Here is a 12,971-nt window from a genome sequence, read left to right as displayed (position 1 = left end):
CTTTGCTATAACTTTTTACTTTGTAATTATCGAACATTATGAAGTGATAAAATTAAAAAAAAATTAATAATTCATATTTTTTTATGCAAAATGACTGAAAAAAAAGGATCAAAATTTTCTTTTAAAAGGTAGCTTATTTATAGAACTAGAGAGACTATAGTATAACAACTGGGCTAAGGTTGGGTAGGAATCTCAGATTGGGCTTCCTAAATTATAATTATCACCAAATATTGTATTAAAATTCGAACTCCACAACACGTAATAATAAAATTAAGAGATTTTAATCAAGGCATTGGTTTTAATGGAAGGGATTACGATCAAGCACAAAATCTCATGTTTTAGTCCATTTGAATGTAGAAAATTGCCTTTAAAAATGAGTTAGTCTCAATTGGACCCAATAATAATCGAATATGATGAGTAAAATCAAAAACTTTAGGGACTCCAAAGAAGAATTGTGATGTGAAGGTGGGCCCAAAAATACTTTAAAGCCTTTTTATAGCATCAAACTCTTTATTTCAAGGATCAAAGATAAGAATTTATGAGTAAAGTCAGAAAAATGGGTCAAGCCTGTCAAACTGACCCGTTTTAACCCATTTAACATGAGAGTCAAAGTTGTAATTAACATTTAGTAATTATAATTTGAACTTAAATGGACTAGTCTTAATGGGCTTGAAAATAAATGAGCTGGCTCTAACAAATTGAGGACCAACCCGTTTAAGTTCATTTGTTATTATTATTATTATTTTACAATCAATTTAGACAGGATTGTTGGATTGGGGAAAAAATTAAGTTTGGTCGGTCTCCGCATTTTAGCCCATATTTGCATAGGAGAGAAGAAAAAACCTCAAAAAAATCCAACTAACCCTAAATTAATAATCTTATCATGTTTTTCAACTCACTGCTAAGTTATCATCTTCAACTCATCAGCATGAAAGCACAGCCCGCTGTTCACGAGTCGTAACAGCATCCCTCTTCTCTTCGGTTCATCTTCGATATGTCTCTGCCCAGTTCAGATTTGATATGAGTTCGTTTACGACCACGGCAACATCTGATCTGAGCTCAAACCAAAACCATGGCAGTACCTTCCTCCTTGTCCGACACTCTGATTCTCATATTGTTCTTCGAACCAAAACCACAGCACCATTTTCCTTGTTCTTCCCTCAATCTCAGCTTCTCAGTCTCGCCACTCCTTGGCAATAAGTAGCTTGATGTCAATTGCGTCTCGATTACCCAGGCCCAGTGCAACAGTCCCTCTCAGTTTTGCTGTGAGTCTGGCACACGTAGCTTTGAGCTCGCAATTTCATAGCTTGGATCCTTTTAGTTTTCTTGATTTGGTTGTTTTGTTTTTAATTTTACTCAAATTTATTATACTCTTTGGCCTTTTATGGCTTGATTTTAGAAGATTGGACAATAATTTTGAATGGGCACTTTAATTTATTGTTTGATGTAGGCAATTTATTTTTTAAAAAAAATATAAAAAATAAGTAAAAGAGCTTCAAGCTCATAAAGCCAGCCCCAAACATTTCTTGAGGGTCGACTTCTATAACTCAAGGTATCAAATGAAAAATAAACTTTTCAAGCTTGATTCTTTTAAACCTAAGCCTATTAAGGTTGGTTTTTTAAGGTCAGAATAACCTACTTTTCCAACTTTATTCATGAGCTCAACATTTACTTATTAGATTGAAGTGTAATTAACAATTGTAAAGGCATGCAACTTGAACAATTGTTCATCAACTTTCTTCCCAAAATAAACCAGTTTTCATTGTAGTACAACTGCTAAGATTATAGAAATTTTGAAAGTTTTTAATATTTGCTAGAATGCTAAGATCTTTAAAATTGATGTCTAGTGTGATTCTATAAATATTTTATCTCTAATTGAATTCAACTACCCAAAAATTCAATCACTTTCAACAATTATCATAAAAATTAAAAGTCTCATCATAAAAGATTAGATGATCATTTTTAATTTTATTTGCATAAAAGCAAACAAATGCATTGTTCAATTGACTTAAAAGACTTTGAGTAATAATTTTGATATCATGATTATCGACAACCTGCCTTCTAATTGCAAAAATTTTATAGTTTTAGACATAACATAATCTTTGTTTCTTTGCATATTTTCTCTGTCGCTTTGTATTAAAAAAGAAAAGGAAAACCAGTTTGAATTCGTCTTGTTTCTATTTTCACATGCTACGCCCACCAATTTTTATGCTTGTTATAATCTTCATCATATGCTTCTTTAACAACTTGCTTTTGTTTTTGCCTAGTGTTTCTTCCTATCCAAAATGTAAGAGTCATCAAGTGACTAACCTTTAGGGTTGATAAAAAAATCATGTGACTTAGCTTGCCTTTATACTCTAACACACACACACACATCAGCATCATGTGAAGACTTAGGTAATCAGAAAAGCTAGGCCATCACAAATACATTTTACAAAAGTTATGCACTCGTGAGCGTAGTTGGAAAAGTCCCGCTTAACAACCCAACAAAACAAGTAAAGAAAATCGGGGAAAATGAAAGTAGACTGTACAAACAAAGACATGTCTTCGCGAAAAAAGTTATGGCTACTAATTAAATACGTCTTAAGTTTTAGTTTATGCGAATATAGAAAATAATTTTTTTCCCTCATTTTGGACCCGACCTGGCTCAAATTAATCTGGATTATTCTTAGTCTAACATGGCTTCAGATACCGGATTGGTTTAATTTAATTCCCGAGAAAAAAAAAAAAACAAGCGGATCAGTGGCCGACATATGAGGGACCCTGCTGAGTCACACCATACGCAAATAATTAAAGGAAGAAAGCAACGTGTGTCCGTGCAGTGTTATCCAAAAGAATTTGAATCGGGTAAGTGGTGGCCTAAATCTGCTCAACTAATGAGTATCTCGCATGTTATATCGACAAATTTTCAATTTACTCCAACGGCTAACAACGATTTTGTCATATCAAAAAATATTAAATCTTAAATTTTGAACAACTAAATATGTTATCCAAGTACAGTTGTCCCCCCAAAACACGCAAAATATCTCATGCGTCGTCTGCCACCACATCTTCTTGTCCATCACACACGTTCGCACACATGGATTCTCCACATCCACACACGTACACATATTGTATTTTCATCACCACCCTCATTCTCAATATATACGACACACCCATCAAATCTTGTTACAGTCGTATACTGATTCACTACCGTTTTCAGTTCACTGTGTTAACTTGGTGTCTCTTGCAATGGATTCTGATCGGGCCCGGCAGGAGGAGCACGGTCGTCACCAGCAGTACTCCACCAGTGAGCTCATGTCCAGCGCCAAGGTGGTGGCGGAGGCGGCCCAGTCAGCCTTGGGCAAGGAATCTGGCAGCCTGGACAAGACCAAGGTCGCCGATGCCGCCGGCGATCTTCTCGGGGGAGCTCGTCAGTACGGCAACCTCGAGGACAAGGGCATGGGCCAGTACGTGGAGAAGGCCGAGAATTATCTCCACCAGTACAGCGGCGGAGGCCATGGCCAGACGGAGAAACCATCGGAGTCAAAGCCAGAAGAAGGTCGCTCTGAAAGCGGCGGCAGTGGCGGCGGGATTGGAGACTACATGAAGATGGCTCAAGGCTTCATGAACAAGTGACCGATATATATGACAACTGAGGAATATATAAAGCTGATATTGTGTGTCTCTTAGTAAGCATCATATGACGTACGTGTGTTTTCTATGCGTGGTAGTGAGTTCTTGAGAGATGTAAGGGCATGCACTTTAACTGTAAGCCATTTATGTAATGTGTGTGAGAGTTGGATCATCGTTGTGGATGGTTCAAGCCCTGAAGGATGATATATATATATATATATATATGTATGTATGTGGTTTCATTCCCCTGAACTATGCATATCTATTTGGATGATTTGGAGGAGAATTGAGAGACGAAAAAGCCATGGCGTGTTGTGAAGCTACTCCTGTCCTCATAGATTGCTTTAACTTCTCAAGTGATGTCGGCACGTTGGTCCCCCCAAAAAAAAAAAAAAAAATCGAGAAGATGAAGATGTGAAATTGTCGGCAAGGCGGAGATAACAGTCAATAACGGACATCAAGCGCGTTGACTATATTTTGCAAAATACGGGAAACTACTTAAGCGCGTGGCTGACGTGCAGGAGCGGAGCCAATTAAATTCTCTTTGACCTTTCAATAACAAATAATTCCTCACAATAAATAAAAGCTCCATAATTTCTTTCTAATCATGGCAAGAGATTTTCTCCTCCAAAAAAAAAAAATTTTACCGTCCTAGATATGAACAATTTTTAGTTATTAATTCAAAATATAAATAATTTAATGTCAGCATTTTTTTATCTTACCCTTATACTCCCATCTTGTTCTGTCTAAGACATTTTTAATTATTTTATCAGAATAAAAAAAAGTTGGTTAACTCATTAACTTTAAATTTTTTTTGCATATATATCCCATTTAATAGAATTAAATCAAGATAATAGTCCAACATTTCAAATATTTTGTAACGTAGCCATATTAATATTTAAGTTAAATTAAAATGATAAAAATGCCTATTCTTCTTAAATTTAAAATCTTATTCTCATTTTTAAATTTGAAAAATATTATATCGATTAAGCTGATAATGAAGTATTCAAATATTGAAATGATTGTAAATGGGCCATAATTATAACCATCAGCTATGTGAGTTTCGTTACTGTAACATAAGTTTTTTTTTTTTTTTTTGGTTTGGGCATAAAAAGAGAAAATCACACCTCAACTGATTGTAAATGGGTCACATTTCTGAACTTTCAAAAACATATTCAACAACTTTTGATTAATATCTTTTTCACTGTCATTGGGCCAATTTACTCTTAACTTCATTTGAAAATAGCATAAATTTTTAATTTTATTTTTATTTAAATAAAAAATAAATTTACATCATATCCTCTCTCATAGTCTGAGTTTAAATAGAGATAATATTAAAAAAATTAAAAAATCTAATTAACATCTCACAAAATTCTTTATATTAAGAATTAAAGAATTTTTCTAACTAATTATAATGTTTATGATATTCCTCTCAATCTCACTGAGAGATGAGAAACTAAGTTGGCCTAGTCCTTATGAACCCCACCTTTAAGGGTTTAAGTCTTAAAGCCTAATTTTTTTAATTTTTGACCTAATTTTGAAGCTGGAATCTTAACTAAAGAGCTCAAAGTTGGGCTTGCAAGCCTGTTTTTAGAAAAATAAAAAAAATTAACATTATAATTTAAATAAAATATTATAAAATTTAACATAAAATAAATCAAGGTCTCACATCAAATAAAGATTTAAAATTCTAAATTTAAGATAAAGATTAAAATCTTTATCAATTTAAATCTAAATTCTCCTTATCATCATTTAAAAATAAAATATTAGATCCTTCAAATGTAGATTCACTTGTTGAAGATAGAGGTTAAGGTTCAATATCAATTATTTATATAACTTTGTCTTCATAATCTACAATAAATGTTAATTAAATTGTGTCATTATCAAATACACACACATCAAAAGACAGAATATAAGAATTACCATAAAATGGCATAAAATCATTTAAACACGAGTGTAAATTAATGCTTGCACATTATTTGAAAGGAATCGAGGATGATAACTTGTTAGAATATGGGAGCCTATGTTAAAAATCAATTTACTAGCTGTTGTAGTGATCAGAATACATAGAATATCGCATGTCATCTTTGAAAGATTGCAAAATTGTTATTAATTAGTGTTCCACCAATGTAACACATCTACTTCTTAAAATTGAATACTATCAAGTGAACTTCTTTCAAATAATAATTTAATTCAAATTTTTTAATGAAAGAAACATTCCTATTTTTAAAATTAAGAAAATTCTATATTAAAATAAATTCCTAATTTCATCACACAGTGTGTTTTTAATTTTTACAAAAAATATTGTAACAAGGCTTTGGGCATTGCCTGAACTTGAGCCTTTTTTTATGGCTTATTAGGGTAAGGTTTTGAAATTCGATTATCCTAAAAATTATTTATTTTTTAAATTTAAACCCTTATTTAAATATGACACTCAACCTTTTAAGTTCGATTTTTATTTTCAATTCTACTCTCACTCATTATAATTTACGGAAAGAATATTAATAAGAGAGATACAAAAAGAAAAAATGCTACTAAAATTTCTCTAAAATGTATAAATGACATTTTAATCTCACAAAATATCATAATTTCTCTGAAATTTTTAAAAATTTTTTTATCATTAATAAATTTATATAAATTATTAAATTATTCTTGTTAAAAATAAATAGTTCACTAGTTTTGTTTTGATATTCATAATTTTTTTTATATTCACAATAATATAACATTAAATAAAGAATTGTGAATATAAGAAGTAAAATTGTGAATATTTATATAAAATTTATAAATTATTTATTTTTAATAAAAATAATTTAATAATTTTTATAAATTTATTAATTTTTAAAAATTTTAAGAAATTATAATATTTTGAGAGATTAAATTATTATTTATATATTTTTAAAAAAATTATTATTAATTTTTATATAAAAATGTAGAATAAAATTAATTTCCTCCCGAACGCGCAAACGAGTGAAGACCTGACGCTCGCCACAACTGTACAGAAGACGACGCCCCAGCCACTTCGTCTTCATCGTTCAATTTCTCTCCTCCAAATCCTATCTTCTTCCGACGAATTTTCTCTCTCCTCTCATCTCCAGCACCGATGGATTCCGATCACACCCACCTCCATGGCCATTCGCACCAGCAACACTCCTCCAGCGAGCTTCTTTCGAGTGCCAAATTGGTTGCTCAGGCTGCCCAATCCACTTTCCGCCACGAATCCCACAAAGTCGACAAAACCCAGGTCGCCAATGCCGCCGGCGATCTTCTCGAGGCGGCTTGCCACTACGGCAAACTCGAAGACAAGTCCTTTGGCAAGTACGTTGACAAGGCCGAGGATTATCTCCACAAGTATGGCGGCTCCTCCCACAACGCCGTCGGCGGCGGACATCCAGAGCATCCGACCATCGCGAGCTCGCACTCGGCAAAACCGGATAAGTCGCATGGACACGGGGATTACTTGAAGATGGCTCAGGGTTTCTTGGGATCGGGCTCTAAGGCCGATTCTGACTCGTCAAAACCAGGCCACTCCGGAAATGGTGGTGGCTATGAGGGTTACTTGAAGTTGGCTCAAGGCTTGTTGAAAAAGTGATGGGTTTGTTCTTGTGAACTCTGTGTGTAGTTATTTGTCACTTCGACCATAGTTTTTTATGTACTGTAGCTCTTGCTGTTCTGATTCTCCTCATCTGATTAGGAACTTCAGCTTCTTCCTTTGTAACTTCATTTCACCATATGTGATGTGTTGTTCCTTAAAAGGCTCAAACTGTGTTTTGAATATATATATATATATATATATATATAATGTGTTCAATTTTTAGGCGTTGTGTCAAGCGAATGGTAGGATCTAATGGAGACGAATCTTGGAAATTGATAGAGATGTCTCTGTATTACGATGAATCAATTAGTGGATATTGAGTAACAGTGAAGATAAAGATAATTTCCTTTATTCGATTCCAGGAGTGACAGTGACTTCAATTGAACAACAGCATTAGAATAAAATAAAATGTGCCTTTAACAACAGCATTTTTTTTTTTTACTTTTCATTTTCGTGTAACAGTTTTGATTAATTGAAAGAAAAATACTACTATGTAATAATAAGAGTACGCAGAAAAAATAAACAAACATTTAAATTGCATGAGAAAATTTTTATTTTTTAAAACATGTTAGTTCAGTGAATTGGGTTTTTTTCCCTTTTGCGTGCAAACTGATGTAATTTGCATTGCTTAAATTTTGATTTCAATTCATGTATTGATCTAAAGACTTATTTCTTCTTTAACATCGTCATGAATTAGATTGAAAGGTTTCGAGAAGGAACTAGGAAGTAATGCTATCTCAAAAATTTAATTCGAATTCTTTTCTGGCAATTACTTGGACACCTGACGCAAGCAAGATAACTCATCAGCTTTTTGACATATACCAGAGAAACGCTGTGATTTACTATGTAAATTATTTGTTCTGCAGCTTGGTATTTGTCTAGATTATTGCAATTTCAAGTGCATGTTATCATATATTACGATTTCTATTTTTTTCGTTTCACCTGCTTTTCTTGTATAGAAGGATAAAAACTATCAGAAGACATGTAGTTTCATGACAGATGTTAGTTAAGACTTTGTAAATCAAATAATCGAAGAAGTATTTACAGTTTTCTTCTTGTTCCTCAAACCCAGTGAAGCTACATATAAGTGGTGATCTCAGAAGCAGGGGCATGTCCCTGGAAGCTTGCCGGTTGTTCTGATTACTTTAGCCTTTTCTCTAATTTTATGCTCTTCATTCCTTCGTCTTTCTTCTGCTTCAGCACTTGCAGACCTTACAATTCCATTAATATATTCTATATTACTATTGAATTTCGCGTAAGCTTTTCGCCTTTCCTTCTCAGAACTGCTCATCTGTTTCAAAAATGCTTTTTGAGCACGCAATGCACAAGAGCTTCTTATTTTAATCAAGCATGAAAAAAGAATGGATGAATTAAAGGAACCTCTTTCTTCTCCAACTTGCGTCTGGCTTTAGCCTTCTTCTTGTTTTCCCAAGAATTTATCGTCAGCTTCAACTTATCATACCTGACATGCATCTTTCATCAGCAAAATAAGAAGTGCATGCGATGTTTGAACCAAGAGATTGCCAATCAATATTAAGTGCGTGCAAAGTAACACTACAGCCATGCATGTACCTTTCTTTGATCGTTTCAAGCTGCTCCCTCTCCCAAGCAGCTGCTTTTTTTTCGTTAGTGTTCACTCTTGTTGGTGGAGTGGGTGGCTTTGGAGGGCCAGGCTTTATCGCATCATTCCTTACTTTCTGTGGTTGTGGCGGTGGTGGCGGGGGAGGCAGAAGCATTAGGCTTGAATACTCTGACTTAATTGGTGGAGCAAGTTTTGGTTCTGGGATCGCAGGTTTCATTTCTTCCGTTTTCTTCAAGTTTGTATCACCAAAAGATAGAGTCTTTCTTGGCGGTGGGACCTCAGGTTTTGTATCATCCCTGTTCAAGTGGTCGCTAGAAGTTGAAGTTTTCTTCGTTGAAGATACTGGGGTGAGAATCTTTTCTGGTTTCTTTTCATCGGTGACTGGAAATATTGGCACCTTGTTAAATAGGCCATCTGAAGATTTAAATGAACCTGCATGTGAAGTAGAAGCAGTTCGTTATTCTTTTGAATCTCTTCCATAAGGACGAAAATCATAACTCTAGTTTTCTTTAGATGACTTTACCTGAGAGTTTCCTGGATAAACCACTTATTTTGCTTTTGGTCTTGGTCAATAAGTTCTCAGGACCCTCACTAGTCTTCTGTTCAGAGAAATATTGTGAGGTTACGGCGAATGCGGCAGCTGCAATTGCAGTAGCACGTTCTATCTCTAGAGAGTCATAGTCATTACTCATTTTTCTCAAAAACTGCCTTGGGAACCAATTCTGGGCCTCCTCTGAAAAAATTGACACGCAAAGTTGGTATGCACGCAAATGGTCGGAAAAGAAAACCAATCTTATTGATTATGTGATCTACTCTCTGTTCATCACCATAATCAAGAAACTATTGTATTGCCAAAGGAATGTTTGCTTTTTCTCCTGTGAACTAGGAAAGTCGGTTGCTGAAAAAGGGAACTTCTTTGCTTTTTGGTTCATTAGCAACCTTCTTTGGTTTTTTTCTCTGAATAAAAGTGAAACCATTAACACCAACAATCAAAGAGTAGAAGCATTACAGAGCTGAATTCTTTCACCTTCCTCCCCCTCTCTAAGCCAAGAAGGAGGATGGCTAAAGATGTAGTCACAGTCTGGTATTATTTGTGAATACTTAGCCATGGAGTCTGCCATTCTAACATAAGATCTATGCTTAAATAACTTTTTTTTTAACTTCTTTCTTTTTTGGTTCATTAGCAACCTTTCTTTGTTAATACAGGTAATTCAAACTACAGAGAGAATAAAGTGCCTCACCTTTCTGTGAGGGTATTTTCTGATCCCTGATGCCACTCAGATCAGCTCCGCTCTCCTCTGCACCAGTAAATATCAACCTAAGGAAAAGGTTCAAGATTAACTTGATAATAGTTATCAACTCTAATAAGTGAATTTGTACTTAATTTACAGCAGATATGATAATTATGAACTCTTATTTCCTTTAGGTAAGATCGCTTTAATTCATTGTCAGATCAGACACTTCTAAAGTTTGATCACATAATAACTGCAAACTAATCTCAATAACACGGTAAATTATGCAATCTTAAGGGTATAGTAACCAAAAATGTTAGCATGCAACCTTGCCCATTTGAAAATGTTTGTTTATTCATATCTATGTAAGCACGCACATGGCTGCTAGAACATGTTGCGACATTTCCAAGGTAAAAAGTCATGCCGACATACCTGATCTGATTCATCAAATTCTCCATGAGATGTCTGTTTTGAGGTGTTTGCTTACCTTATCTATCCACATGGTGGTGCTTGTTTGAAGGAGAAGAAACCCGGGGCAAGCAAGGTTGAATATGCTTTGCATGGACTCTCTGGTTTGGAACTCTAGTGCCTTTGGGTGAAGACAGGCATTATATCCTCTCTAGAAACTTTCCTTTTAATGCAGAGGATCTTACTATTTGACCTTCTTAACCTCAGTTTGCAATCCAGATTTTATCAGTTCAAATATCTAGGAATCTTAAATTGAGTCTTCCGACAAAAAGATGTCAGATTTTCGTTCAAGTTACCCTAGGAATATTCTCAAACACCCTGAATAAAAAATAGAACAAACCATTGGTTTCCATGATTCGTTAAGCTGCAACTTATCAAGAAAAATGTCATCACAGGTCAATCAGAAAGTAGATCTGTTCAGACAGAAAGGAGGAGACACAGAAAGCACCTTCCCTACTTTATTCATTGAATAAGCTTGTGCATCAGAGACTCACATCAGTAGAAGCATTTTGTCTCCATTTGTATACCATGCTAGGTGAGAAGAGACACTATTACTATACCGACAACTATAAGATCAATATGAACAGTTAAATTTATTGATGGAAATCAGATTATACAAAACTGAATAACCTATCTGGCTATTTCTTTGAGATTATTAGACGAACTATTGTTTCAGTTTAAACAAGAAAACTCCATGGGGGAAGAATAAGAGAGTATAACGAGTTGTGTGTCAGAAACTTCAAGGACTTCATGAACACCAATAGGGCTGACATCAGCCCGAAATGCGTTTCCTTCAATGTGCCTGCGGAGGAAAAGAGCACATGATTACTCCGTTCAGTGAGAAAGATGACAATGAGCGATTCCCAATTTCTGAAGGTTTATTAAGCTCATATTTGTGCCTGTTGCACCTCAGTCTAATATCCTTGCAATTACACACCAACACAACATGATAAACAACATAACTTTGATCAAATGGAGGAATCTACAGGTCAGAAACTCCAGATTTTTCTAACACTACTCAGATTATATCTGATTCTGCTGAACCTGGACAGGTTATTGAACAGGGCAACAAACATCAAATGGTGACAAGGAGTAAAGCTGGAATTCATAAGCCAAAGCTACCCTATGTTGGTATGGTAAACCACAGAAGCTAATTCAGCTGTAGAACCTTCCAATGTTAAAGAAGCTCTACACAATCTAACATTTGGAAAAAGGCTATGGAAGAAGAGTTCAATGCTCTTATGAAAATCAAACCTAGAAATTGGTTCCTTATCTCAAAAATCAGAAAGTTGTCGATTGTAGATGGGTGTTTAAACACAAGGTGAATCCTGAGGGCTTAACCTCTAAGCATAAAGCAAGGCTTGTTGGTAAGGCTTTCAACAACTTCTAGGGATTGATTTTGATGAGACATTTAGTCATGTTCTCAAGACCACTACCCTAAGGTTTGTTCTTATTGTTGTTGTTACACTTGACTAGCCAATTAGACAGATGAATATTAATAATGCATTTCTAATTAGAATTCTAAAAGAGGAAGTATTAATGAAGGGTCTTGAAGGATTGTAAATCCTAAATATCCTAATCATGTTTGCTCTTTACAAAAAGCAATTTATGGTTTAAAGCAAGCTCTTAGAGCTTAGTTTGATAAAATGAGATAAACTCTGTGGCTTGTAAATTCATACATTCACAGTGTGACTCCTCCTTTTTTTTTTTTAGAAAGAAAAATCTAAGGTGATGTTTGTTCTTATATATGTTGACAATATGATTGTTACCGGGAACTCACCCACTCTTATTGAAATTTTTGTTGAGAAGTTGAACTCTTTATTTGCCCTAAAAGATCTTAGGAAACTTAATTACTTCTAAGAATTGAGGCCTACAGGAATAACACCGAATTATATCTCAAGCAAGAGAGGTATGTTGAAACTCTACCAATTTTTTTGGCATGACTCATTGTTCCAACGTGCTAACTCCTATAGTTGTCAGTCGATATTTGTCTAAGGATGATGGTGATCCTCTCTAAAATCCTAAAATGTACAAAGAAGCAGTTAGGTTGCTTCAGTATCTTATAACCACTAGACCAGATATTATCTTGCGGTCAACAAATTAAGGCAGTTTCTTAGTGCTCCTGTAGATGTTCATCGGCAAGCCTTAAAGAGGGTGTTTCTATATCTTAGGGGAACCTTCGATCTCTCACTACACATTAAACCTAGTAATAATCTTACCTTGCAAGCTTCTTTGATGCTGATTGGGCCGTGTGTCCAGATGATCAACGCTCTGTCGAAGGTTACCGCATGTTTATCGACAACTCACTAGTTTCTTGGGTTATGAAGAAGCAAAAGGCCATCGTGAGATCCAATGCTGATTTAGAGTACGAAGCACTTTTGATCTGGCAGTTGAACTTGCATGGGCCCATTCATTATCGTACGAGATTAGCCTTCGTCTAAAGCAGCCATCTCTCGCTTGATGTGATAATCTAATTGCAGCA

At 34.8% G+C, this 12,971-nt stretch overlaps 3 protein-coding genes and 1 long non-coding RNA gene across 6 annotated transcripts; 3 read left to right on the top strand and 1 right to left on the bottom strand.

Moving 5' to 3' along the window:
- Positions 1-3,163: 3,163 nt before the first annotated feature.
- Positions 3,164-3,867, top strand: LOC129310978 (nodulin-related protein 1-like). Its single transcript, XM_054952882.1, has one exon. It carries the CDS (start codon positions 3,232-3,234, stop codon positions 3,616-3,618), a length of 387 nt encoding a protein of 128 aa, XP_054808857.1. The 5' UTR covers positions 3,164-3,231; the 3' UTR covers positions 3,619-3,867.
- A 2,709-nt stretch (positions 3,868-6,576) lies between these two features.
- On the top strand, positions 6,577-7,429 carry LOC129310947 (nodulin-related protein 1-like). The gene has a single exon (XM_054952850.1). It carries the CDS (start codon positions 6,716-6,718, stop codon positions 7,202-7,204), a length of 489 nt encoding a protein of 162 aa, XP_054808825.1. The 5' UTR covers positions 6,577-6,715; the 3' UTR covers positions 7,205-7,429.
- A 735-nt stretch (positions 7,430-8,164) lies between these two features.
- On the bottom strand, positions 8,165-11,170 carry LOC129310946 (remorin 1.4-like). Of its 3 annotated transcripts, none has more exons than XM_054952847.1 (6): positions 10,454-11,170; positions 10,031-10,107; positions 9,313-9,522; positions 8,780-9,221; positions 8,588-8,669; positions 8,165-8,498 (listed from the first exon to the last, which is right to left on the bottom strand). In XM_054952847.1, the coding sequence occupies exons 1-6, from the start codon at positions 10,477-10,479 to the stop codon at positions 8,304-8,306; spliced, it is 1,032 nt and encodes a 343-aa protein (XP_054808822.1). In that variant the 5' UTR covers positions 10,480-11,170; the 3' UTR covers positions 8,165-8,303. The 3 variants fall into 3 exon arrangements, with proteins under 3 accessions (XP_054808822.1, XP_054808823.1, XP_054808824.1); XM_054952848.1 differs by lacking the exon at positions 10,454-11,170 and adding an exon at positions 10,399-10,449; XM_054952849.1 differs by lacking the exons at positions 10,031-10,107; positions 10,454-11,170 and adding an exon at positions 9,617-9,793 and having other exon boundaries at positions 8,166-8,498.
- On the top strand, positions 10,886-12,135 carry LOC129310949 (uncharacterized). Its single transcript, XR_008593190.1, has 3 exons — positions 10,886-11,024; positions 11,166-11,477; positions 11,542-12,135. It is a non-coding gene; the product is annotated as an uncharacterized LOC129310949 (long non-coding RNA).
- Positions 12,136-12,971: the final 836 nt, after the last annotated feature.

This window comes from Prosopis cineraria, unplaced genomic scaffold (assembly GCF_029017545.1).
Source record: "Prosopis cineraria cultivar Desert tree isolate PC_DT_omini unplaced genomic scaffold, ASM2901754v1 PC5, whole genome shotgun sequence".
NCBI lineage: Eukaryota > Viridiplantae > Streptophyta > Magnoliopsida > Fabales > Fabaceae > Prosopis > Prosopis cineraria.
This window is presented reverse-complemented; position numbering and strand designations above follow the sequence as displayed.

What these genes read in the sequence shown, in the direction of transcription:
- LOC129310946 (XM_054952847.1), bottom strand. Translation starts at nt 10,479, where the DNA reads ATGGAGAATTTGATGAATCAGATCAG. An exon ending in AATTTGATGAATCAGATCAG is followed by an intron (nt 10,108 to 10,453) that starts GTATGTCGGCAT and finishes CCTTTTCCTTAG; the next exon opens with GTTGATATTTACTGGTGCAG. An exon ending in GAAAATACCCTCACAGAAAG is followed by an intron (nt 9,523 to 10,030) that starts GTGAGGCACTTT and finishes CAATTTTTTCAG; the next exon opens with AGGAGGCCCAGAATTGGTTC.
- LOC129310978 (XM_054952882.1), top strand. Translation starts at nt 3,232, where the DNA reads ATGGATTCTGATCGGGCCCGGCAGGAGGAGCACGGTCGTCACCAGCAG.
- LOC129310947 (XM_054952850.1), top strand. Translation starts at nt 6,716, where the DNA reads ATGGATTCCGATCACACCCACCTCCATGGCCATTCGCACCAGCAACAC.